Raw genomic sequence first — 25,304 nt, 5'->3', positions numbered from 1 at the left:
TGATAAAGGGCAAGATCCAGATGCAGGAAAGCCCGTGGTCTGTACAAAGGGCTGAGCCAGGGGCGCCAGCAGCCGACATGCACAGCTGAGCCAAGACGGACCGGTGTGGCTCTTATGAACACCCCTGAACATTTGCTAGGCTGGTGACAAGACTCATGCACCAACAGAGTCCACCAGCAGTCAAACAAATGGATTAACTCATATGGAAACAGAATGGTTACCCCAGCCCTCAAATCACTTCTTTGTTTTATGAGACAAGACCCTAGATCCAAACCCCAGCCCCTCCCAAGACTGGCCCCATTTGTGTATAAGACGACATCCCTCCAACCTCAGCTGCTCCTAATGGAAGCAACACTGATTTGCTGGAGACATGGAAAGAAGTGTCACTTTCAACTTTCTAAGGCACTTCCATGAAAAGCTAAGCCCAGAGTAGCAAACAAGAAGAAAACGAAACCCCTGAAAGAAACCTCTAGAACAGTTTAATATACATATGGCCTTTTCAGAAAGTCTAATAATTAGAAAACACATCACTTTAAGGCTGGTAATGGACCCAGACCATTGTCTTAGTGCATTGGGGCCTGAAGTAGCAGTTAAAGGCCTGGCTAGATCCCCTGAAGAGTCTCTAAACAGGATGGATGATGTCCCTGAGGGAAGGGAAATGTCCATTTTCAGGTAATCACCTGAAGGGAAATCACTCTTCTACCAATGGAACCAAGTGGACATAAAGAACTAAAGCTGTTCAAAAATGATGTTAACTCTCAACAGAAACTCACACCTAACTTCCACAGTGGCTCACTCGTGGGCTAAATCTGCGTGAGCTCCAGTCATGACCCCACATCCTTTATGCCCATCTCATTACCAGCACAGGCTGATGCTACACCAAAAACAACCTCCCAGGGGAAAAGGGAGGAACCTCACACACGGTATAACAAGCATGAGTAACCTGAAGAATTAAGATATAGACACCTTAAGAAGAGAAACTATGAATAATCAGGAGCTAGTAATGATTAAGGTACCAGCCTTTCAGGTACGATTCCTTCTGCCAACCCATTCTTTCCTTTCTGACATTGGGGAGGGGGTGAAAGCAGAGACGGGTCCTTATTCTTAGAGAGAACAGTTGACTTCTACCACCTGAAGACAGGAAAACCTTAGGCTCACAGATATAAGATTATGTACTTAACAAATCAATAACTCATCTAAATGAAAAGGCACTTTTAAAAGAAAAGCAAATGAGTACACGAGCCATTTTACACATACATGTTCTTTCACGTCTTCTCAGATTGCTGCCTCAACCTACAAGCTCCTCTATCTCAGGCCAGGATGACAGCCGAGCTCAGGTTCTCAGCTCGTGTGCAGAGGGACCCCGGGACAGTAAGGCGTCATTCCTGACTCACTGCATTATCTCAGGCTTTCTCTTCTTCTACCTTTCCTATTTTTGAACTGGAAGCCAATAAACCAGTAACTAAAGTACAGGCAGGAAAGACAATGATTCGAGTTTGTACAACTGCTTTGATAACATGACTGGGGAAATAAGGTCAGGAAGTAAAGGAATGAGTAACTCCTTGTTTTCTCAGAAGGACCACAGGGAACACAAGAGTTACCCTCGTCTGATTCAACACGAGTTTCTAATTATAACTTATGCATGGGGAGACTGACATACACATATCTTTTTGGTAATGAGAGAAGGTTTTTACACACTTCCTAAAACAGAAGTCTTGATTATTCTCCAACATCACAATAATGATAAGCATGACATATGTCTCCTTGTGGTAGAAAAGAAACAGATATGCAAACTCAGACTGGATTTCAGCTCAAAGAGACACAAATTGGCATCTTCACATATAATGCTCAAGTGCACTCACCCTTCCAAGGCCTCTTTCCCTTTCTTCTACAATGGGTTTTCCCTTTTCTGGAAGTTCTCTACACCCCTGGTATCTTCTCCAACAGAAGTTCTGCCCAGTGTGTAAAATGTCTTTGGCCCTCCTCACCTTTTCCTCCTCTTTTCAGGGGTCATCGGGAAGAAGGTTAAGGATCATGGCGAGGGTAGGGGGTTCAATGCCACCTGAGGAGGTTGTTAATGCAAAAAAAATTCAATAATTTGTACGAATTTTTTCTGCCCTTTTTTTTTCTTTGTCCCCCTAGAAAAAACAGCTGACACTATGGGCTAAAGCAGGGGTTCCCAACCCCCCAGCCACAGACTGGTACCAGTCTGTGGCCTGTTAGGAAAGTGGCTTCACAGCAGGAGGTGAAGGGTGGGTGAGCGAGCGAAGCTTCATCTGTATTCACAGCTGCTCCCCATCGCTCGCATTACCGCCTGAGCTCCATCTCCTGTCAGATCAGCAGTGGCATTAGATTCTCACAGGAGTGCGAACCCTACTGTGCACGGCGCATGCAAGGCATCTAGGTTGCGCACTCCTTATGAGAATCTAATGCTTGGTGATCTGAGGTGGAGCTGAGGTGGTGATGTTAACGCTGGGGAGCAGCTGCAAATACAGATTATCCTTAGCAGAGAGGTTTGACTGCATAGTAAATCAATTGCTTGCAGACTCATATCAAAACCCTATCAGTGAGTGGCAAGTGAAAACAAGCCCAGGGCTCCCACTGATTCTGCATTATGGTGAGCTGTATAATTATTTCATTGTATATTACAATGAAATAATAATAGAAATAAAGTGCACAATAAATTTAATGTGCTTGAATCATCCCAAAACCATCCCCCCTTGCGCCGGTCCGTGGAAAATTTGTCTTCCACGAAAACTGGCCCCTGGTGCCAAAAAGGTTGGGGCCCGCTGGGCTAAATGACAGTCTGACTGGGATAAATGAAAAAGAATGGACCTATTACCACAGCTACCAATCAGTTTAAAACCACCTTGTCGAAGAAAAGAATCCAGGGAAGAAATGAATCCATGTACTAGAGCAACCGCATCCCCACCGACAGCTCTTTCATCCGTTTGAAAGGCTGACTTACATACACCCCAGACCTTAAAGAAACTATGAAATACAGAGACTGTGACCAGCAGCTATCTCAACAGTTGTCAGGAACCTATTTCCAAAGTTCCAGATCATTGGAACGTGCAATGTTTGAGAAGATCTACCCCTTCCTTCTCGTTCTTTGTATGAAAATACAGAAAGAGGGGTATGTAAAAGTCTGTTTTTACCCCTAATAGTAAGGGAGTCTGGGTCTTACTCCCTCTAAGATTACTTTATTGAATTTTCAGAATAAGTAATATCTTTTCAAATGTAAACTTTTCTGCGAAACTTGGGGTGAGTCTTCATAAAGATATGTTATTCCTTTCAAATGACTTCTGTGTAGTTAAAAAAAACAATAATCTTAGCAAGAGAGATGGTTTCACATGCTTTGAGAAGAAAATTTTAAAAGAAGATAGACCCATACTCAGTAGTTTTCTAGTAACTTCAGTTTATTAAGTGCCTGTAAAAGCTGAATGAATGAAAAAAGTGTGGGCAATACATAAGCCTCTGAAAATTTACGACAGGTTACATTTTTTTTTTCATGGTACGTGGACCTCTCACTGTTGTGGCCTCTCCTGTTACGGAGCACAGGCTCCGGACGCGCTGGCTCAGCGGCCATGGCTCACGGGCCTAGCCACTCCGCGGCATGTGGGATCTTCCCGGACTGGGGCACGAACCCACGTCCCCTGCATCAGCAGGCGGACTCTCAACCACCGCGCCACCAGGGAAGCCCCAGGTTACATTTTTTAAAATGCAATTTCAGTGTAAGTAAACATACAGAAAAGATAAAATTAATATATGGGCAAAACAGCAAGACTGCAGTAAGTTAAGCAAGAAAGATGGTGATAACAATGACAGATTCCATATACATAGTCCTGGGTGGCCCGGTGTAGCTGTGCAACAAGGGGAAATGGGATGGTTCTCAAAACAGGGAGGTGAGATCTGTAACCTCAACAATGGCAAACGTGATTCATGAAGCTGAATCAAGATAAACAGAGAGAAAACTGGAAGCAAACAACAAATCATTGTTTGGTATGAGTTGTGTGTTAAATACATTTTCTATAATTTTGTATTTTGGCTGCAATACATGAAATGCTAATTTCACCTCAACATGGAATAGAGGAAAGAGTGCAGATTCTTCAACAACATGAAATTGTAAATACAGTTAAGGTAGCCATGCTCATGCCTTAGACACATCAGCAGCTCACATGGCCCTGCTAAAAAGAGGTTTATAAATACATGAAAAAGATTTTGCAAGTAGGCTTCTAATTCCATAGTGTTTTATGATTTCAAACGAGGTAAAAGAATAAGCGAATGGAAGAGACCCAGGAACACAGATGTTCAGATACTCGTGGTAAACACAGGACACGGGTAACAACGTTTCCTGAGAATGGGGGGGAAATGTATGGAATGTGTTACCAGGAAGAAAACACGCAGTGAGCATAAGTGAGATCAGCAGTGCCTGGGGCTGCTCCGGAGAACAGGGGCCTTGCCTACAAGGAGAAACTCAGAAGGATGATAAAGGCCTGATGCAGATTTGACAAGAGGACTTACTCCAAACCACTGTTTCTGGCCCTTGAAGACGTCTGCTGGATAAATAACACCAAAGGGGATCACCTCACACAGGGCTTTACTCTGTTTAGGTGGAAAATCTCTCAATGAACCAGGTCTTAAATTTGAAAATACAAACCATCAAATTAGTTGAAAACCTACTTATTATTTCAAGTCATCCCTGGAACCACTCCAAGCCCCTCAGCCATTTCTCCAGGTTAAACAGCACAGGGTCTCAAGTCTCCAGGCCTTCAAATCTCTATTCAGAAGCTATGTTTTTTCCTCCAAGTTATATACACTACTCTAATTTCGCCAATAGTATAATTTGCTTTTAAACTGTACATTATACACTAACACCTCCCTTCCTGTTTCATTTTTCGCATCACCAAAACACTGAGAATAAACTAAAACCATGTTGCCATTTGATTATTTTCTTCATGTGCATTTTATAATGATCAGACTTTGAAATTAAAACAAGCTTTAGCCATACTCGGTAGAAAAAAGGGGAAATATTTCTTGTCTTTTTAAAAGGGGAAATTTGGTTTGGTCTTATATTTGGCTGCTTTGTATTTTGGGGAAGACATAATCTGGAATCCAAAAAGCCAGTCTAATGAGTTTCTGTTTTGTTTCTGGAACATGAGTCCTCTCCATCTACCTGCTTCCTATGCGGCAGTATTCAAAAGCAAGCTGGTATTACTGTAATACGAAAGTTTATACTTAACAGAAGAAGCCAAGTGTGTCTGGGGTTGCCAGGGTAACACTGAAACCTAACTTTCAAAACAGCAACAAAATGTTACTTTTTCTTCTCTCGCCACTTAGAGGCTGGAGACTTGCTCAGTTTCTATCAAGCCCTGTGCCCATCTGGGCTTCAACAAGTGTCTCACCTCAAACTCCAGCTTCTAGTTCTGCTTCAAGAACATGCTCATTTCTAGAACAAAGCAGGAGACATTCCATCCTAATATGAAAAACTTTAGTTATAACACTAATTGATTAAAGTACAGAAAACCTTAGTAAAAGGGGCCGCAAGTAAAGCCACCAACATTAGGTAGAAAAGTACTAAAAAGAGATACTTTGTACTATACTTAGAGCTAAGAAGTTATAAAGAATCACCTGCTTATGTTCTATGGAAAGTTTTAATGACATTAGAATGAATTCATGTGGAGAAGTACACAAAACACAAAACTATCCATAAAGACAGCCATGCAGATCAACTAAAGAAAAACTTTGCCTACATTCCTCAAAACACAATGATTGTTATGATTATACAGGAAAAAGCGATAAGAAAATGTGCCTGACCTCTGCAAGGCCATGGCTGACTGCAGCCCAAGCTCAGTCTTCCTTTGCCCTCCTTCAAGTTCACTGACATCACTCTCAGTATGTTTCCCCATAACTTCTGGGTGGTAAGGTTTATATTAGTTTCCCAAAATATTTTGTAAAACTTGCTATTTTGAAGTCACTTTTCCTACCTTAGTTAAAATTTGTTAATTACGAAAGGATAGGCATTTCATTCACTTCTAATCCTGACACAACCTCATAGAAAACAATTGAATACAACCACCAAACTTAAGTCACTTTTTTGGTTTTGAGGCTAAACATATGTAAACAATGGTTTACAATGGTACCATAATTGGCAGCAAATTAAGTCCTGCTTATTCTACGGAGGCATCATTAACTAACAGTTTTTGGTCTGAATTCACTCTCTTCATGTGTGTAAAGGGTAAGAGATCACCGGGGCAAGAGCACATGGGACCTCACGCATCACATTCCTGCACATGGCGGGGGCGGGGGGCGAAGGGGGTTAGAGCTGAAGGTGCCAGGATGGGCAATTTTAGTTTATGAACCGAGGTTTAGGCTTAATAACGCAAATCTCCTCTGCTTCACGTGTCTGTTCAGCACACAAGTTAAAAACACAGAGGGCCTTAGATTTTGCTTTCAATCCTCTTTCATACATAAGGACTTGAGGGAAGAAAAATCCTCTGAAGCTTCCACTGGTACAGGTGGTAAACCAGTTTATAATCAAAGTTAAACCAATAGCGGACGTAACCCTCACAAACACTGTCCCGGAATGTCCGTGGAAAAGCCAGTGGGTCTCCTAAAGGGGTTTTCATTATGTTCCCAGGGACCATGTTCCTAAAGAGAAAAATCAGTCCATAGCTTTAGCATTTTCATCAAAAGAAAAAAGACATCAATTTCTCCTTCAGAGGTGAATGGACTCTTGCCTATAAAACCGTTTTGTTCTGTAAGTCAAAAACAAGCTTATACTTTTGACGATACACTTTTGGGGAGGTTACCTTTAAAGATTTTTAAGCTTGAAAAAATTATTTACACAGAAAATTATAGTCTGGCATGATTATTCTATGGGTAACTGGAGCTACCTGAAAAATATTTACTTTCTCATAAAATAAGATTTTTACTAGTAATTACATGAATAGGAAATTAAGACTCAGAATTCGCACTGAAATCCTGAGCTGCAGCTTCCCCACACCCTCTGCACACTGGTTACTGTCTTTCCTTTGAATTCCAGCCGTCCTAGTACATGTGAAGTGTGTCACATGGTGGTTTTGAGTTTCATTTCTAGTCACATCTTTGCCCATCTTTCAGTCAGGCTGTGTTGTCGTCATTTCATTGAGCTGTAAGAGTTCAACACATATTCAGCATATTAACCCCTGATCAGATACGATTTGCAAATACTTTCTCCTATTTTGGGGGTCATCTTTTTTATTTTCTTGATAGTATTGTTTGCAGCACAGATATTGTTCATCTTGATGTTGTCCAACTGGTCTATTTTTTTCTCTTGCCATATGTACTTTTGGAGTCTATCCAAGAAACCACTGCCCAACCCATGGTCATGAAGATTTACTCCTATGTTTTCTTCTGAGTTTTATAGTTTTAGCTCTTATGTTTAAGTTTATGATCCATTTTGAGTTAACTTTTGTTCACAGTAGGAGTTAAGAGGTACAAATTCATTTTTTTGCATGTGGATGTCCAGTTGTCTCAGCACCACTTGTTGAAAAGACTTATCCTTTGCCCTTGAAATGTCTTGGTACCATTGTCAAAAATCAATAAACCATAAACAACACTATTTATTTCTGGGCTCTTAATTCTATTCCATTGACCAATACGTCTATCCACACTGTCACACTGTCATAATTACTGTATCTCTGTAATCACTGTGTAGTCAGGAAGTATAACTCCTCCAACTTTATTCTTCTATATTGTTTTGAATATTCTGAACCCCTTGCATTTTCATATGAATTTTCAAGATTGGCTTGTCAATTCCTGAGGGGGAAAGGCAGTTGGGATGTTGTCTAGACACCGTGTTGAATCTGTGGAACAATTTGGTGGTGTCTTCCATCTATAAATACAGTGTGTCATCCTGTTTATCTGGATACACCTTAACTTTCTTCAGGGTCTTCTAGTTTTCAGTGTATAACTCTTAGACTTCTTTTGTTAAATTTATACCCAAGTATTTTATTTTTTTGATGCTATTATAAAGGAAATTGTCTTCCTAATTACATTTTTCAGTGTTAATTGCTAGTCTCTAGAAATAGAATTGATTTTTGTACACTGACTCTATATCTTGTTCAACCTCATTGAATTCTTTTATTATTTCTAATAGTTTTTTAGTGGATTCCTTAGGTTTTTTATATACAAGATCATGTCACCTACAAAGAGAGACATCCCAATCTAGATGCCATTTACATATTTCCTTTTCTTGCCCAACTGCCCTGATGAGAACTTCTAGCACATTGTTAAACAGAATTGGTGAGAATGTATATCCTTGTCCCCTTCCAGATCTCAGGGAAAACATTCAGTCTTCCATGTGAGCTGTGGGTTTTTCACAGACGCTCTCTATCAGGTTGAGAAAGTTCCCTTCTATGCCCAGCTTCCTTCATGTTTCGATCATGAAAGGCTGTAGGATTTTGTCAAATGCTCTTTCTGCATCTATTGAGATGTTCACAGGGCTTTGATCCTTTGTTTTGTGTATTACAGTACTTGATTTTCATAGATGAAACCTTGCATTCCTAGCATAAATCCCATTGGCCATGGTGTATAATACTTTATACGTTTTGCTGGATTCAGTTTGGTAGCATTTGGCAAGAATTTCTGTCTATATTTGTATAGGATATTGGCCTGTACCCTTTTTTTTCTTATGATGAGTTTGCCTGGTTTTGATAGCAAAGTGGTCTCACAGAATGAGATGGGATGTGTTCCCTCCTATTTCAGTTTTTGAGATTGTGAATGACCAGTGGTAATTCCTCTTTGAATGTCTGATATAATTCACCAGTGAAGACATATGGGACTGGGTTTTTCTTTGTGGGTAGTTTTCTCTTACTGATTAAGTCTCTACTTTCTATTCAGATTTTCTATTTCTTCCTGAGTCAGTTTTTCTAAGAATTTGTCCATTTCATCTAAGTTAACTAATGTGTTGTCATATGATTGTTCATAGTACACCATTATCCTTTTTTATTTGTATAAGGTCAGTAGTGGTGTCTTTTCTTTTATTCCTGATTTTAGTAATTTGAATCTTCCTATTTTTCATGGTCTAGCTAAAGGTTTGTCAATTTTGTTATCTTCTCAGAGATTCAACTTTCAGTTACATTTACTTTCTCTAATATTTTTCTATTGTTTATTTCATTTATTTCCACTCTAGTGTTTATTCTTTCCTTCTTTCTACTTGCTTAGGGCTTACTTTGCTCTTCTTTTTTAGTTTTTTAAGGTGGAAGGTAAGATTGATTTCAGATATTTTTTTCTTTTTTAATAAGATATTTACCACTATAAATTTCTCTGAGCACTGATCTACTTGCATAGTACTAAATATATTTAATATATTGTTATATATAAAATATGTATATATTTATATACAATATAAAATTTAATTTATTGTGATTTCACCTATATTCATTTCAAAGTATTTTCTAATTTTTCTTGTGATTTTTTTGAATCATTTGTTATTCAAGGGTTTAATATTTACAGATCTGAAAATTCCCCAAATTTTTTACTGATTTCTAATTTAATTCCCTTGTGATCAGAAACCACACTTTGTTTTTCAATAGTTTTATATTTATTAAGGCTTTGATCTCCTCAAATTTATTAAGGCTTGTTTTTTTGTGTGTCCTAACATATGGTCCATCCTGGAGAACGTTCTGCAAATGCTTGAGCAGTATGTGTGTTCTGCTGATTCTGCAGATGCTGAGTGGAATGTTCTATGTCTCTTAGATCTAGTTTGTTTATACTGTTGTCCAAGTCTTCTATTTCCTTGTTTATCTTCTGCTTAACTTTCTATCCATTATTGAAAGTGGCCTATTGTACATAGCCCACTTACATACATACATAGTATTAATTTCTCCCTTAAATTCTGTCAGTTTTTACTTCATGTATTTTGGGGCACTGTTGTTAGATGCCTACATGTTTAGAAATCTTCCTGGTAGATTGACACTTTCATTATTATGGAATGTCCCACTTTACCTCTGCTAACATTTCTTTTAAGTCTATGTTGTGTGATATCAGTATAGCAACTCCAGCTCTTTTATGGTTGTTTAAAGTTGTTCTTTTTACTTCCAACCTATTTGTATCTTTGAATCTGAAGTATGTCTCTTATAATACAATATATGCTTAGATTTCTTTTTATCCAATCTGATAATGTCTGCCTTTTGAGTGGATTATTTAATACATTCACAGTTAAAGTTATTATCCATATGGTTGAATTTATATCCACTATTTTTCATTTTGTTTTCTGTATATCTCATGTCTTTTTTGTTCCTCTGTTCTTCCTTTATTGCCTTCTTTTGTAATGGATGGATACATGGATTAAGTGGATATTTAATTCCTTTAGTGATTTCATTTTATACAGTATTTGAGTCTTCTTAGTGGTTGCTCTAAGTCTTACAATATTTATCTTAATTTACCAGAATCTACTTCATATTTATACTGACTTGATTCCAGAAACATAGAAACTTCACTTCTCCATACATCCATTCACTCACCACCTGTTTATGTTATTACTGTTACACATACTGTCTGTGATTTTTATATGGTACAAACTGTTATCAATTTATGTAAGTATATGTCTTTCAAAGAAGTTGAGAGAGGGAAGGAGAGAGATATATTCATACAGCTTGTTATATTCACCTTCTTATTTACCCTTTATTGTTCTTTTCACTGTTTTCTGTAGATTCGCATGCCACATGGTGTCACTTCCTGACTGTAACACAACTTTTGTTTCTACTAGTTTCCTTTGTTCTCAAATATATTTCATTTCTGGGTGTCACAGGCTCAACAACATACAAACTGTTTTATGCAGTTATTTTTAAGTCAGTCAGAAGAATCAAGGAGAAGAAATACACAAAATACACAGTATTTTGTGTAGATGAAAATTATGTTTACCAGCAGTGGGGTGTGTGTGTGTGCGCATGCACACATGTCTGATGTAATTTACCTTCAGACTGAAGAACACCCTTTTAGTATTAGAAGGCAGGTCTGGTAGCAAGAAATTCTCGCAGTTTTTGAGAATGGCTTTATTTCACCTTCATTTATAAACCTTGTTTTGCTAGATGTAAGATCTTGGTTGGTCGCTTTCATTTCAGCATTTGAATATGTCATCCCACTGCCTTCTGGTCTCCGCTAGTTCTGGTAAGTCTGCTGCTAACATTGCTGCAGTTTCCTTGTATGTGATGAGTTGTTTCTCTCTCACTGCTTTCAAGACTTTTTCCTTTACCTTTGGCCTTCCACACTTTGACTAAGATATAACTAAGATCTCTTTGTATTTGCCTACTTGAAGTTCACGAAACTTAGATGCGTATATTAGTGTTTTCATCAAGTTTGGGAACTTTTCACCCATTACAACTTCTAATAATTTTCTGCACCTTTTTCTCTCTCCTCTCCTTCTGACACTCACACTTCATGTACATTGGTCACTTAATGGTATCCCACATTTTTCTGAGGTTTCAACTTCCTTTTTTTCTGTTTTTCAGACTACATAGTCTCTATTGATTTATCTTCAAGTTTGCTGATAGTTTTTTTCCGCCACCCGTCACAAACCAATTGTTCAACCACTTAGTGCTTTTCTTGTTTCATTTTGGTTATTGTACTTTTCAGCTCTAGATTTTTTAAATAATTTATTTTTACTGATATTCTCAATTTGATGAGACATTATCATCATACCTTCCTTTATTTCTTAGAAACTGTTTTCTTCAGTTCTTTGGAGACATTTAGAATGGTGCTTTGAAGTCTATTTCTGTTAAGTACAACACATGGGCCCTTTTGAACAAAGTTTTTGTTGCCTGTTCATTTGCTTCCCTGTATATGGGTCACGTTTTTTTGCTTCCTTGTATGTCTCATCTATTGTTGTTGAAAACTGGACATTTCAGATAACATAACAGCAGCTCTGGGTACGGACTTTCCCTTCTAGGCCCCAGAGCTTATTGTGTTTGTGTTTGCTTGTTCATTTGCTCAGTGACAAGGTCAAACCCGCTCAGGGAAGTCTGTTCCTGCTGCAGTGTGCTACCTGACCTTCCTGCACACACGCTTCCCCACGTTTTTATCTAAAGTGAAAGCTAAAGAGTGTGCTTCTGCTCCTTTAACCACTTAAAGCTTTACCCTTAACCACTCTGTGGGTGAGATAACAGGGCACGCCTTAGAGCAGGGATCCCTAAACCCCCTTACCGGTCTGTGGCCCACCAGGAAATGGGCCACACAGCAGGAGGTGAGCGGCGGGAGAGCAAGCGAGGCTTCATCTGTATTCACAGCCACTCCCCATCGCTTGCATTACCACCTGAGCTCTGCCTCCTGTCAGATCAGCGGTGGCATTAGATTTTCACAGGAGTGCGAACCCTACTGTGAACTGTGCATGCAAGGCATCTAGGTTGTGTGCTCCTTATGAGAATCTAATGCCTGATGGATGATCTGAGGTGGAGCTGAGGCGGTGATGCTAGCACTGGGGAGCGGCTGCAAATACAGATTATCATTAGCAGAGAGGTTTGACTGCACAGAGACCATAATAAATCAATTGCTTGCAGATTCATATCAAAACCCTATCAGTGAGTAGCAAGTAACAATTAAGCTGCATCTGGTGGCAGGCTTCATAGTGGCAAGTGAGTTGATGTACTTCAATTGTACAGCTGCATCTGGTGGAAGGCGTGAAGTCACTTATTTTAGTCCGCGTGTGTCCCGCCCATTATTTTATTTACCACTTCCGGCTGTGCCTCTTTCCTGCACTGCGCACTTGCTCAGTCATAGTTTTCGTAAGCCCACAAGCTAACTCTAGCCGAAATGAGTAAAAAATAAACATCACTGGAGAGCTTCTTTGAAAAGGGGGAAAGACCCAATGATGAGACAACAGAAGACTCTAAGACTGCCAATGAAAAGAAAGTTGCATTTAAAAGAAAATATCAAGAGTCATACTTAAATTATGGGTTCATTGCAACAGGTGATTCACATTCTCCAAGCCCGCTTTGTATAATATGTGGTGACTGGCTATCCAACGAAGCCATGAAACCTTCAAAATGGCTTCGCCACATGGAGACCAAGCACACTGCATTAAAAGACAAGGCTTCGGATTTTTTCAAAAGAAAAAAAAACGTGAACACAAAGAACAGAAGCGATTATTGAAGGCCAGCACTTCATCAAATGTATCTGCGCTGACAGCATCATTCTTAGTGGCTAACCGCATTGCTAAAGCTAAGAAGCCCTTTACTACTGGAGAAGCGTTGATCCTGCCTGCTGCTAAGGACATTTGCATGAACTTTTAGGAGAGGCTTCAGCTCAAATTGTGGCACATGTTCCTCTTTCGGCTAGCACCATAAGTAGATGAATTGATGAATCAGCAGAGGATATTAAGGCACAATTGTTAGAGAGGATTAGTGAGTCTCCATGGTACGCCATCCAGGTTGAAGAGTCTACAGATGTTGACAACAAGGCAACAATGTTTGTTTTTGTGCAACGTGCTTTTCAGGTGGATGGGCCTGAGGATATATTATATGTGCACTTTTGTTGCCAACCAACACCAGAGCTGCAGAACTATTCCCAGTCTTTGAATGATTACGTATCAGGGAAACTGAATTGGTCATTTTGTGTCGGTATATGCATGGATGGAGCAGCTGCCATGACTGGACAGCTTTCTGGTTTCACTACTCTGGTCAAAGAGGTTGCTTCTGAATGTGAGTCTATGCACTGTCTCATCCATAGAGAAATGCTGGTTAGCTGAAAAATGTCACCTGTTAACAACGTTTTGCAGGATGTGATTAAAATTATCAACCACGTTAAAGTACATGCCCTTAACTCACGTCTGTTCATGCAGCTTTGTGAGGAGATGGACGCAGAGCACACACGTCTTCTCTTATACACAGAAGTGAGATGGCTTTCCAAAGGTAGATCACTGAACAGAATTTTTGAGTTACGAGAGCTGCTCCAGAGATTTCTTACAGAAAAACAGTCACCACTGGCAGCACAGTTCAGTGACACAGAATGGGTGGCAAAACTTGCTTACTTGTGTGACATATTCAACCTGCTCAACGAACCCAATCTGTCACTTCAGGGGAGAAAGACAACTGTATTCAAGTCGGCAGATAAAGTGGCTGCATTCAAAGCCAAACTGGAATTATGGGGGTGACGAGTGAACACTGGGATTTTTGACATGTTTCAAACATTAGCAGAGATTTTGAAAGAGACTGAGCCAGGGCCTTCTTTCTCCCGGCTGGTGCATGATCACCTATCTCAGCTTTCAAAAGAGTTTGAGCATCACTTCCCAACCACAAAGACACCCGAACTGGGAAGGAATGGATCCATGACCCATTTGTGAATAAGCCAGGTGAAATCGACTTTGTCTGTGCTAGAAGAGGATCAACTGCTCGAGATCGCAAATGACGGTGCCCTCAAAAGTATGTTTGAGTCAACTTCAAATCTCCATACGTTCCGGATTAAAGTCAAGGTGGAATACCCTGAGATTGCCACAAAAGCACTGAAAAGCCTGCTTCCGTTTCCAACATTCTATCTTTGTGAAGCATGGTTTTCTGCAGTGACAGCAACCAAAACGAGTTTATGAAGTACAGTGGACATAAGGAACACACCTTGGGTATCACTGTCTCCCATCCCTCTCAGATGGGACCATCTAGTTACAGGAGAACAAGCTCAGGGCTCCCACTGATTCTGCACGATGGTGAGTTGTATAATTATTCTATTATATATTACAATGTAATAATAATAGAAATAAAGTGCACAATAAATGTAATGTTCTTGAGTCATCCCTAAACCATACCCCCACCCCGGTTCGTGGAAAAACTGTCTTCCACGAAACTGGTCCATGGTGCCAAAAAGGTTGGGGCCTGCTGCCTTAGAGGGTATTTACAGAATTTTTTCCCCACATTGAGCCAGGAACTAATAACTTGGGTCTTTTCTAATTGCTCCTGAAAAGTTGCAGTCTTGGGCATGCACACAGCCTTCAGGTTGCCAGACATGACGGACTTTATTTTTAAGCCTGGATTAGGAGTTGTCCCCAGGTCAATATTTGCACAAAGGTGTGTTTAAGACACTTGTGCAATGAAGATTCCACTCAGTTCTGATGAGTCTGATGAGGTTTAGGGACACTGTCCCGGTGCCCGTGCCCTGTCCTGATGGCTCCTGAGTGGGGGCAACGTGCACGGCCTTCCTGACATCCAGGGCTGACTGTGATCCATGGACGGCCCTTCTCGGCTATTTCCCTAGTTCTCCGTGGTTGCCTGGAACAGAGCTTCTGGAACAGGGGACTGAGGAGAGTAGAGATGCCAGTTTCCAACCCTCCCAAGGAAGGGCCACAGCCACAGACAGAGCCTGTCCAGGCTGCACACACCAGACGCTAGAATGGAGCATCTCAGGGCTCAGACACTGTGGGTCTCGCTGTCCTAACCGAGTTTCAGGAGGTCTTCTTGAGTGGGTGTTTCTCCATTTCCTCTGTGCCCTGAGGACAATTTCCAGAGACTTTAAATGAGTATTTTTGTTATAATTCTCACCAGTTAAATTGTTGTTTTGCTGGGAAGAGGACCTGTCAAGCTGCTCGTCTGTCAGTCTAGAAGGCCCATCTCCAAAGAAATTTTTAACGTGATATTTCAGATGGAGTTTCAAGTTTAGTAATTTTAAAAATTCACTTATTAACAAAACCAAAAAATAAGCAGAAATGTTAGAAATCTTCCATTATGAGCATCGTTTTGAAAAAGAAACATACATTTACTTGTATTTTGGTTTAAATAAAAAAGGTTTGGGACTTCCCTGGTGGCTCAGTGGTTAAGAATCTGCCTGCCAATGCAGGGAACAGGGTTCGAGTCCTGGTCTGGGAAGATCCCACATGCCGTAGAACAACTAAGCCCGTGCGCCACAACTACTGAGCCTGCGCACAGCAACTACTGACCCCATGTGCCACGACTACTGAAGCCCATGTGCCTAGAGCCCGTGCTGTGCAACAAGAGAAGCCACCACAGCGAGAAGCCCGCATAACGCAACTAAGAGTAGCCCCCCGCTCACCGCAACTAGAGAAGGCCTGCACGCAGCAATGAAGACCCAACACAGCCATAAATAAATAAATAAAGTGTTTAAATAAAAAAAAAACAGATATAAATAAGAACATTAATTTTTCTTCTAAGTCTTAAATTTGTGCCCCCAAATAACTGGGAACATTTTTCAGCTTAGGTCACAGGAGGTACAGTGGGAACAACCAGTCTACTGTCAGCAGCATCACCTCCCACGGGCAAAGGCGGGAGTTATCATAATGGTAACTGTGTAAGTCAAACGAGAAATAAAATTCTCCTTTGCTCTCGGATAGTTCAGAATCCTGCCGCTGTCCATGGTATAGAAATGTACATTCCACCATGTAGCACCAAGACATCAAAATTAACTTCAGGTCTAATTTACCTAAATTCAATTCTCACTCTTATGTCTAATGAGAAAAACCTAAAGACTTTTGCTGAAAGATGAGAAGGACACACATTCAGTGAAGGGAAATATCCGTCAACAGCCCATGTCCGCATCCCTGAAACCATCAGACAGGAGCTCCCCGTACACAGAAGCCTGCTGCTCTACCGGCTGATTTTCTAGGGTTTTAAACAAGATGCAGGGAAATCTCTGCTTGCGGTGCTACTTTCAAAATCCATCCCTTATTCCTCTGTACATGTCTGAATGAAATACATTCTTCAAGGCCCACTTCAACCCTCATCTCCTCCAACAGCCTCACCCTAAGTCCAGCTAACTCGCTCCATTTCAGTCCCGACTATGAGCAGCACCCAATGTGACCGGAGTGGTTAGTGCTGGCTCTCCCTGGCATGGCTGCTGCTTTTCTTTGCTGCACTCCCGGCTGAAATGGAGAAACCCTGTTCCCATCAGATCAAGAAAGGGATGCAACAGTGAACGTAATTTGTGCCCCCCTTCCCTCCAGTTTTCTGGGTTCTCCACATTAGCAATACTGAGAAAACACTCTCCCTTCATCTGACCAAAAATCTTTCCTCACTTTTGCAAGGATGAGTTTTAGTTTCCATAGATAATCATAAAAGGTAATGAATCTCAAGTATATTTTCCAAGCAACCCTTTTTTCAATGTCTATGGATCATAATAAATAAAACACCCCAGCCATTAAAAATTAATACCCTTTTCTAATATACCTAGTCCAACAAAATCTTAATATCATCATAGTATGCAAATATGAAGTCCAAAAGAATTAAACTTCAGCATCATGATTAAATTTTTGCAATTCCAAAGTACAATTAATCAGATATAATTTTCCCAATACATCCAGCAAGGTCGAGGATCACTAGTCTAATTATATTTCCTTTTCATTATGTCATTAGGCTTTTTGATTATTTGTTTTGTAGCCATTTACTTACAAGTATAAAAATAATATTTTGACCAAAAGAAAATTTTTTAAAAAGAAGTTATTATTGTTACATTCTTTGAATTGACTGGGTATGCTCTACAAATAATTAGAGAAAAAGCATCTCTACAGAAAGTAATGAATCATTCAACATCTAAAACAAACCTAGGATCCACAAAACGTATGTTCTTCTAACTATAGCCTTGTATATTGATGTGGTTTTCTACATAAATACACTTTTAAGGCTTGCAATAGAAATGTATTCTATTATTGATAAAAACAAACATCCTGTTAAAAATTACAAAGTACCAAATATTTATGATGTATTCCCCAAAACAGATCTAAATTGTCTTATTATAAGATATTTGGTATTTCAGACATTATTTTAGGTCTACGAGACAAATAGAACCATCCAATCAAAACACACCCTTGCCAGCTACGACAGGAAAACTTAACACCAGTACAGACAACTAGACTTATACCTCTCAGATGATCATTCAGGCCATCAGCCTGTAAACACTGAAATATCAACTGATTATGATAAAACATATTTTTTAATCTAAAGATAAATATTTGCACTTAGTACAAGTCAAGCAGAGATTCACAGGTAAAATACATACCCTTGTTTTATTTTCTGACCAACCAATCTTACGATAGTACTTAAGGTACAGCTCACACGTTTTCCCAGCGCCCCAACATAGTAGGAAAAATCATTTTAATGGCAATTACTATTTCACATAAGAATATGGAGGCGTTACATTACACACTCCCACACAGGAACATTTAAGTAATGAATGCTTCTTTTCCCATTGTTATTATGAAGTTTTACAAAATACAAAAAAGGCTTTTTAGAAGTTAGGTCAGAAAGCACAGTGGCAAGATCGAACAAAATGCCAAATGTCTTTTATTAACTCCCCTAATAATAAGTAGCAGATTTAACTATCTATTTTTCTAATCATATTTCCAGAAGCTGAAGCCAAACAAATATTTAACTATCATGAATTCTTTTTCTCCCCCATTCTTTGGGCAGAGCATTTTAATCTGATAAATAGAACAGAAGAAACCCAGGAAGAAATTCATTTGTTGCATTAAATGGTTATATAAATGGCAATTATGTATTTAAAAAGCAAAACAGATTCTTTGCGGCTTCCCTGGTGGCACAGTGGTTGAGAGTCCGCCTGCCGATGCAGGGGATACGGGTTCGTGCCCCGGTCCGGGAGGATCCCATGTGCCGCGGAGCGGCTGGGCCCGTGAGCCATGGCCGCTGAGCCTGCGCGTCCGGAGCCTGTGCTTCGCAACGGGAGAAGCCACAGCGGTGAGAGGCCCGCGTACCAGAAAACAAACAAACAAAAACAGATTCTTTTCATTCACTCTTGTTAAGTTCTGTGTGCAAATTTATATTGTGGGAAGCATGTTCCTTTACACACCTTTTAAGGATTATTAGACATTTTTGACTTAAGGCATATTTTACAGAGACGTCCCTTTTGGTGGAATCAAAACTATCTCCACTCAACATTTGGTGGGTTTAACCACAGTGGCTGTACCTCCACCTACTATTTATTTGCCACACAAGCAAAAGGCCCTCATGTTTACTGCTTACAAAAGCTTATGTGTCTAAGGCTCACATCACTCTGATAAATTTTATTTAATTGGGCAAATGTCATATTTGGTGGTATCATAGTTTATGTACTTATCAAAGTCTGTTAGAATACAGAAAAGGCTTTAAAAGTATCTCCACACAATTTTATAAACGTAACTAGTCATTTAAATATGGAACACATATGAAAATCCGTACAAATTCAGATTCTTTTCAAAAAGGATCTATTCTAGTCTTCTTATAAATCCCATCCCACACTTGCCCTCATCTATAATATTTCACATCCACACCTATGGCTAATGATGAGGAACACAGGCTCTGCAGCCGGACGGCTGGGTCTGCACCCGAGCTCTGCCCCTCACTGCGCTGGGAGCGTGAGATCGTGCCTGCATCTCAGCTTTGTGTGCTGTGCACCAGGGATATGGGGTTTCCCTCACAGGATTAGGGGGTGGGATGAGCCAGCTTGGGGCTGCGCAGACAAGGACCACGCACCTGCAGGCTCCGCGGCGGCCGGGGCTGCTGCCATGATCCCCGCTGGTACTAGTACTACTGCTGAAGCTGCTGCTGCTACTGCTGTTTCCCAAAGTATCTCTGCTCGGACCTCATCTGACACTGGATTAACTAGAAACCTCTTTGTCAGGGAATTCCTACTGTCAAGATCACTCCAGTGTAAATTCTCCCACTTCCCTGCTCATAAGCTTGGGTTAATTTAATCTTTCCTTGGACATGAAGATCCTGAGGTGACTTAGGGTCACTCTCAACATTAACAGGCACTGAACTCACCTGTGAGACGCAGGACATGGGTCACCATGCACTTGCTCTGGGACGTTCCTTAAAAATTGGCAAGTGCATGTGTGTGTGTCATGTTTCAAACAGGGACCTCATCTTCCTCTTGATTCCGTGGGTGACAGGGTTGTTGTTTCACCAAGTGAGCAGCTCGATATTTAATTCTGACCTATAAGCATCACGCTCATTTGCTAAAGGAGAAGTACATGAAATCATAGTCTGATAAAACTATACCTTCTCAGCGAATCTCCTTATGCTTTCATAACCTCACAATGAAGACCGGTGTGCTAAGATGTAGGCACACAACTTAAATACAGGTTCCGTGAAAAAATAAGGAAAGCTCTGTGTTGGGTTCCCTGGAGGACAAAGGGCTGAGAGACACCAGACATGCCTCACTGCAGCCACTCCAGAGTCCAGAGAGCAGCCCCTTCTCTTTATGCCACAGAGCAAGCTGTCCAGGTGTAGGACCTCTGTGGTCACACAGAAGACATATCTCCCGAGAGAGCTACTAAAGGCCAGTGCATCCAGCCACAGACTTACTTTCAAGAAGAGGACAGATCACAGAAATACTATCTAGCTCTTTTAAAGTATTTGGAGAAACCAGAGCTCTTGGCTTCCACCGTGTGTGAGAAGAGTGGCTAGAAAAACCTCCATAAACACAGGTTATAGCATCAATGGCAACCAGTCTCACTCGAAATCAGGGTCCACCTATACAAGGGCAACCACAGGTCAGTGGTTTGGACTGTGCAGGTCCGCTGACACACAGAGTCTTTTCAGTAGTAAATATTGCAGCACTACATGAGCTGAGGGTGGTTTTGTCCATGGATGTGGAACCTTGGATATGGTGGGACCCCGAATACGAAAGGCTGATTATAATTTGTAGAGATCTTGGATTGCACAAAAGTTGGTGCCCCAAGTCCGTGTTGCTCAGGGCTCAGTGTGCTTGCAGGCGTATGGAAAATACGTTTTCCTTAAACGAAATTTTACATGTCTCAAGTAGTTGGAATGGGTAAGTTTTTCTTCCAAATACAACAGAGTTAAATAAAACTGGCTTTCTTCAGCCATCTAACACTTTGTAGCAGATTTTTCTCTTACCAACATACTGGAAAAGTTACTTTGTCTCTCCCAAAACAAACCTGAATAGCAGAACTGAGTACAAGACCCTGGCCAAGGATATGCTGACAAGCTCATCAGGAGTCAGGATGGAGACTGGTCCACAAACCCTCTTTAAGCTGCAGGTCAATAGCTGTGTCACCACCAACGGGTGCAAATGACAGCACTGGCAAAGGCTCATACCCACAGTTTACTGATGGGCTCACGACAGGGTGAGGCCACTGTGCAGACATGACACTGCACATGATGGTCGTGTGGAAGGGGGCCATCTCATGCCAGCTACCTGAATCTGAAGTCTTCATGATTTGTACAGAAATCTTATTTCAGTAGGCTTAAAAACTGAATACTATGTCAAAAAAATCATGAAATCGTATACTTGCAGGTAACATGCGGCAGCTTCCTCATCTCTGTTAATTTAACAGAAAAAAAGTGGTGACAGGAGATATGGAGGGCGTGCTTGGCATTCTGGAGAATTTCATCCCTAGACTAGTGACGTCCGCATCACCCCTGCCCTTCATCACGTGACAACCCCGCTGCCTAGCTCTACCCGGCCTCTGCGCTCCCTGCCCGTATTCCCCAACCAGACAGCTTTCCCATTTCTGATACGGTCCATGGGAAGAGGTGTGATGACTCAGCCTACATGTACTATATGCAAACATGCCATTTAGAACATTTACCAGAAAAACGTGGTTTTTCATTTACCTTTATTCCATTGACAAAGCCACCTTGGCGATATTGCTTATTTTGAGATGAGTTATTTTCTGGCTTTTAATCACTACTGGGTATAGCCACTGATATGTATAAAGCCCTCCTCCTCTAGCCAGCTGCCTTATTTGTTAAACAAATATTTATTCAGTGCCTTTTCTGATCTAAAGTCTCCAGCAACAAGCTGTGTCATCATAAGTGGTTCTGAAAAATGCAACTGCATCACATTTGGGTTTGCATCATCGTCAGATTAATAGAGATGCCTGTGGTGAGGCTGCCCCCATCTCAGCTAGAGGTTCCATTCAAACACACCCCTCCTGGCTGGATTCCGCAGCACCCATCTGGGGGCAGCTGTCTGCTTCGAAATAAATATGGATGGAAATATCTCTGGGTCAGACTTCTAGCTACAACTTCCAGGTCAGTAACAAAAGTTCACAGAATCACATCACCCCTTAGTTGCCACTCGCCTGGGGAAGCTGTGCCAGCTTCAGGCCTCATTTCTCTCTATTTGTTTCACCCAAAAAGACAGAGCTGCCCACCATCCCCCACTTCAGGGTGAAGGATGGGCACCAACAGCATTACCTTCCTTCTGGGTTCATTATTCTAAGACTTTACTACACTTTCCTGAATGGCTGCCTTGAGAAATTTACAAAATCATTTCACAATCAAGGTCACTGGCTGGATCAGTGGAAAAACATTGCATGAAAATGTTTTCCTCCAAATGCACTTTTCCTTATCTTTGGGACTCAGGTGTCACAGGATAGATCAAAAGTGCTGACACAGAATGGAGATGTTGGAACTGGATACAAGAGTCTCTTCCCTGTGTCAAGTGCAAGGTGACTGTTTAGCTGGGTTCTGCAGGGCATCCACTCAGGTATTACAATAGCAACAAAATACCAAACACATGACTGGTTACTAAGGACTGGATTTCTTGCTTGCTTTCATTTGCTCACTCTTACCTTTCTTTCCATCCATACTAGCACTAATATGGATTTCAATCAAGTGACAGTTTGTTTCTAGACAACTAATTCTGGAAACAAACAATTGGTGAAATTTTGGAAATATGTATCATGAAGCTACAAATAAAGTAGTCAGAGCATGATCACTTGGTGGAGATGATTATTTGTTGTTCTATCTGGGAAAGTCTTACTTAACTTCATGTTCTAAAATGCTAACCTCTGCTACCTGCTTACAGACTGTGGAGGGTACACAGCCCAGAAAACAATGTGAATGTTTTTCTCTAATGAAAGTTCACACTTATGCCCAAAACACTGTCCAACTTCAGAAAACACATGAGTACTCACTTGTTTAGCCTTGGTCTTTGTGATGGTGTCAGAAATCGGTTTCTTCCTTTCCTTTACAGTAGTTTTAGAAAATAATTCCTCAAATTCATGACAATCTATGGATGGCTCTTCAATTTTTTCCCAAATAAGTGAAGCACTGGAGTCTCTAAAGTTAAGCAAAAGACCCATGAGAGAGCCATCAAACCAAACTGCAGGACATTACAGTGAGCAGGGACAGATGGGGACAGAGAGGACAGAGGCATCAGAGGAGCAGGGATAGGACGGCAGGCAGCAGAGGACGGAGGGAGATCGGGGGGAAGATGCTCTTTTCTGTACAATCACCATTTGCTTAATCAACGTGATGAGAAACAGCATCAATACAGAATGAGACATTTGCCTGGAAAGAATCATTTCCAGGAATTCTCAGTCATCAAGTCGCCATATAAAAACATAAAAGGAGAGCCCCTCTCTGTACAGCTCTCAAGGCAGGAAATGTCTGATATCTCACAAACCCAACCTGACCCATCAGCTTGGGTTATTTGTGGGTTGAAAATAAATCACTTCAGGCCCACAGAGGCACTTTCGTCTCCCCACCGCTGCCCATCACTGCATGTCACCTGTGACTGTGGAGTCATGTAGTGCCACCTAAAAAGGGGAGATCCATTCAAAAAAAGCAAGACAAAAAGAACTTCATATACTGCATATGGATAAAATGAGTTTGGGGCACATTTGGAAATGATGTCTCGGCACATAGAAGTGACCCAGCAAATTACTCAGAGAATGAGCTGCAAAGTCAGAAGTAGTCAAAATAGATAGGTTCCTCTCCCACTATGATTCAGTGAAGAGAAAATTAATATAAGAAATGAAAATGAACCTGTTAAATACCCTATTCTAAATCTGTGCCACATCATACACACACACACACACACACACACACACACACACAAATTCAAAGAGTCACGAGAACTTGGGACAAGGAAATCCAGTGAAATTTAAAGGGCATTTTTTTCTCCCACTGGCGCATTCCACAGCCATGTCCCAGTACCGTCCCAGGGGTCGGGGAACCAGGTTATGGACCATCCATGGATAAGTAATACACCAGCAGCGTACCTGCTAGGAGGCATTCTTTTACAAATATCATATATTTTATAAAAATCATATAAGTTTGTGATTTTATGACCTCACAGTGTTGCATATCATCTACAGAAGTGCCATGAAATGCTCAGAACTAAGTCATTTCACACATGGGGTGTGGATGTGTGTATTTTTGTGTAGTACATTTCTGAATAGTAAAACAAGACCATGCCTTCAAAAGGATGAAGAAAACATCCTCAAGAGTCAGTCTGTCTATGGATTTGATTTACTTTTATGAGCTATTTATCAGAGTGAGGTTCTGCAATGAGGAAAGAGCATGTATGCTAAGAAAAATATATCCCTCTATCTATAAAAGTCAATCAAAAACTATATAGACAGAAATGTGTATATTGATTCATGTCATTTGTTTTATTCCTTTGATACTTCTGGAAAAAAGTCTAAAATTGCTTCACTAAATATTGATGTAATCGTCTACAGACAAGTTTTACTTTTATTTATTTTATTTTTACTCATTTTTCTCCAGAGTTTTAAAGGAAAATACTTCCCTCGTATTGACAATATTATGCAAAGATGAGCCCCTGTTCATGTTACCTTTTACTGTGCAGTTGAATTCTCGTCCAATACAGAGGTTTCATCGGCCGACAAGGTTCTATTGGCTGCTTCCTGCTGCCTTTGTCCTGGTTCAACCCGAACCCAAACAAGCCAGCTGGCAACGGTGGAGGAAGAAATCCACACGCCTGCAGTGTTGGTGAAGTGCTACTCCCAGCTTGTGGTGGGAGAGCAAGGCCGGATCCAGGAAGCAGAGGGGGTGGGGGGGGGTGGGGGGACACCTGTTCCAGGAGGGAGAGGAGGGGGTGCGGCTAGAGGAGGTGGAACCCTCACACCTGGCAAAGGAGGAGGGGGGGCAGGAGGAATTCCTTCACTGGGAAGAGGGGGCACGGGAGGAATTCCCACACTGGGAAGAGGGGGGGCGGGAGGAATTCCTTCACTGAGAAGAAGGGGGGCGGGAGGAATTCCCACTCTGGGAAGAGGGGGGGCGGGAGGAATTCCCACACCGGGAAGAGGGGGGGCGGGAGGAATTCCCACACCGGGAAGAGGGGGGGCGGGAGGAATTCCCACACCGGGAAGAGGGGGGGCGGGAGGAATTCCCACACCGGGAAGAGGGGGGGCGGGAGGAATTCCCACACCGGGAAGAGGGGGGGCGGGAGGAATTCCCACACCGGGAAGAGGGGGGGCGGGAGGAATTCCCACACCGGGAAGAGGGGGGGCGGGAGGAATTCCCACACCGGGAAGAGGGGGGGCGGGAGGAATTCCCACACCGGGAAGAGGGGGGGCGGGAGGAATTCCCTCACCGGGAAGAGGGGGGGGCGGG

At 41.4% G+C, this 25,304-nt stretch overlaps 1 protein-coding gene across 1 annotated transcript in view; it reads right to left on the bottom strand.

The window, feature by feature from the left end:
- The window catches only part of FMN2 (formin 2), a 310,064-nt gene that overhangs the window by 158,754 nt on the left and 126,006 nt on the right, over nt 1-25,304 (bottom strand). The window contains 3 exon segments of the mRNA XM_067711167.1: nt 22,859-23,003; nt 24,524-24,748; nt 24,750-25,303. Of these exon segments, the coding sequence (XP_067567268.1) occupies nt 22,859-23,003; nt 24,524-24,748; nt 24,750-25,303 (924 nt within the window).

This window comes from Pseudorca crassidens, chromosome 16 (assembly GCF_039906515.1).
Source record: "Pseudorca crassidens isolate mPseCra1 chromosome 16, mPseCra1.hap1, whole genome shotgun sequence".
NCBI lineage: Eukaryota > Metazoa > Chordata > Mammalia > Artiodactyla > Delphinidae > Pseudorca > Pseudorca crassidens.
This window is presented reverse-complemented; position numbering and strand designations above follow the sequence as displayed.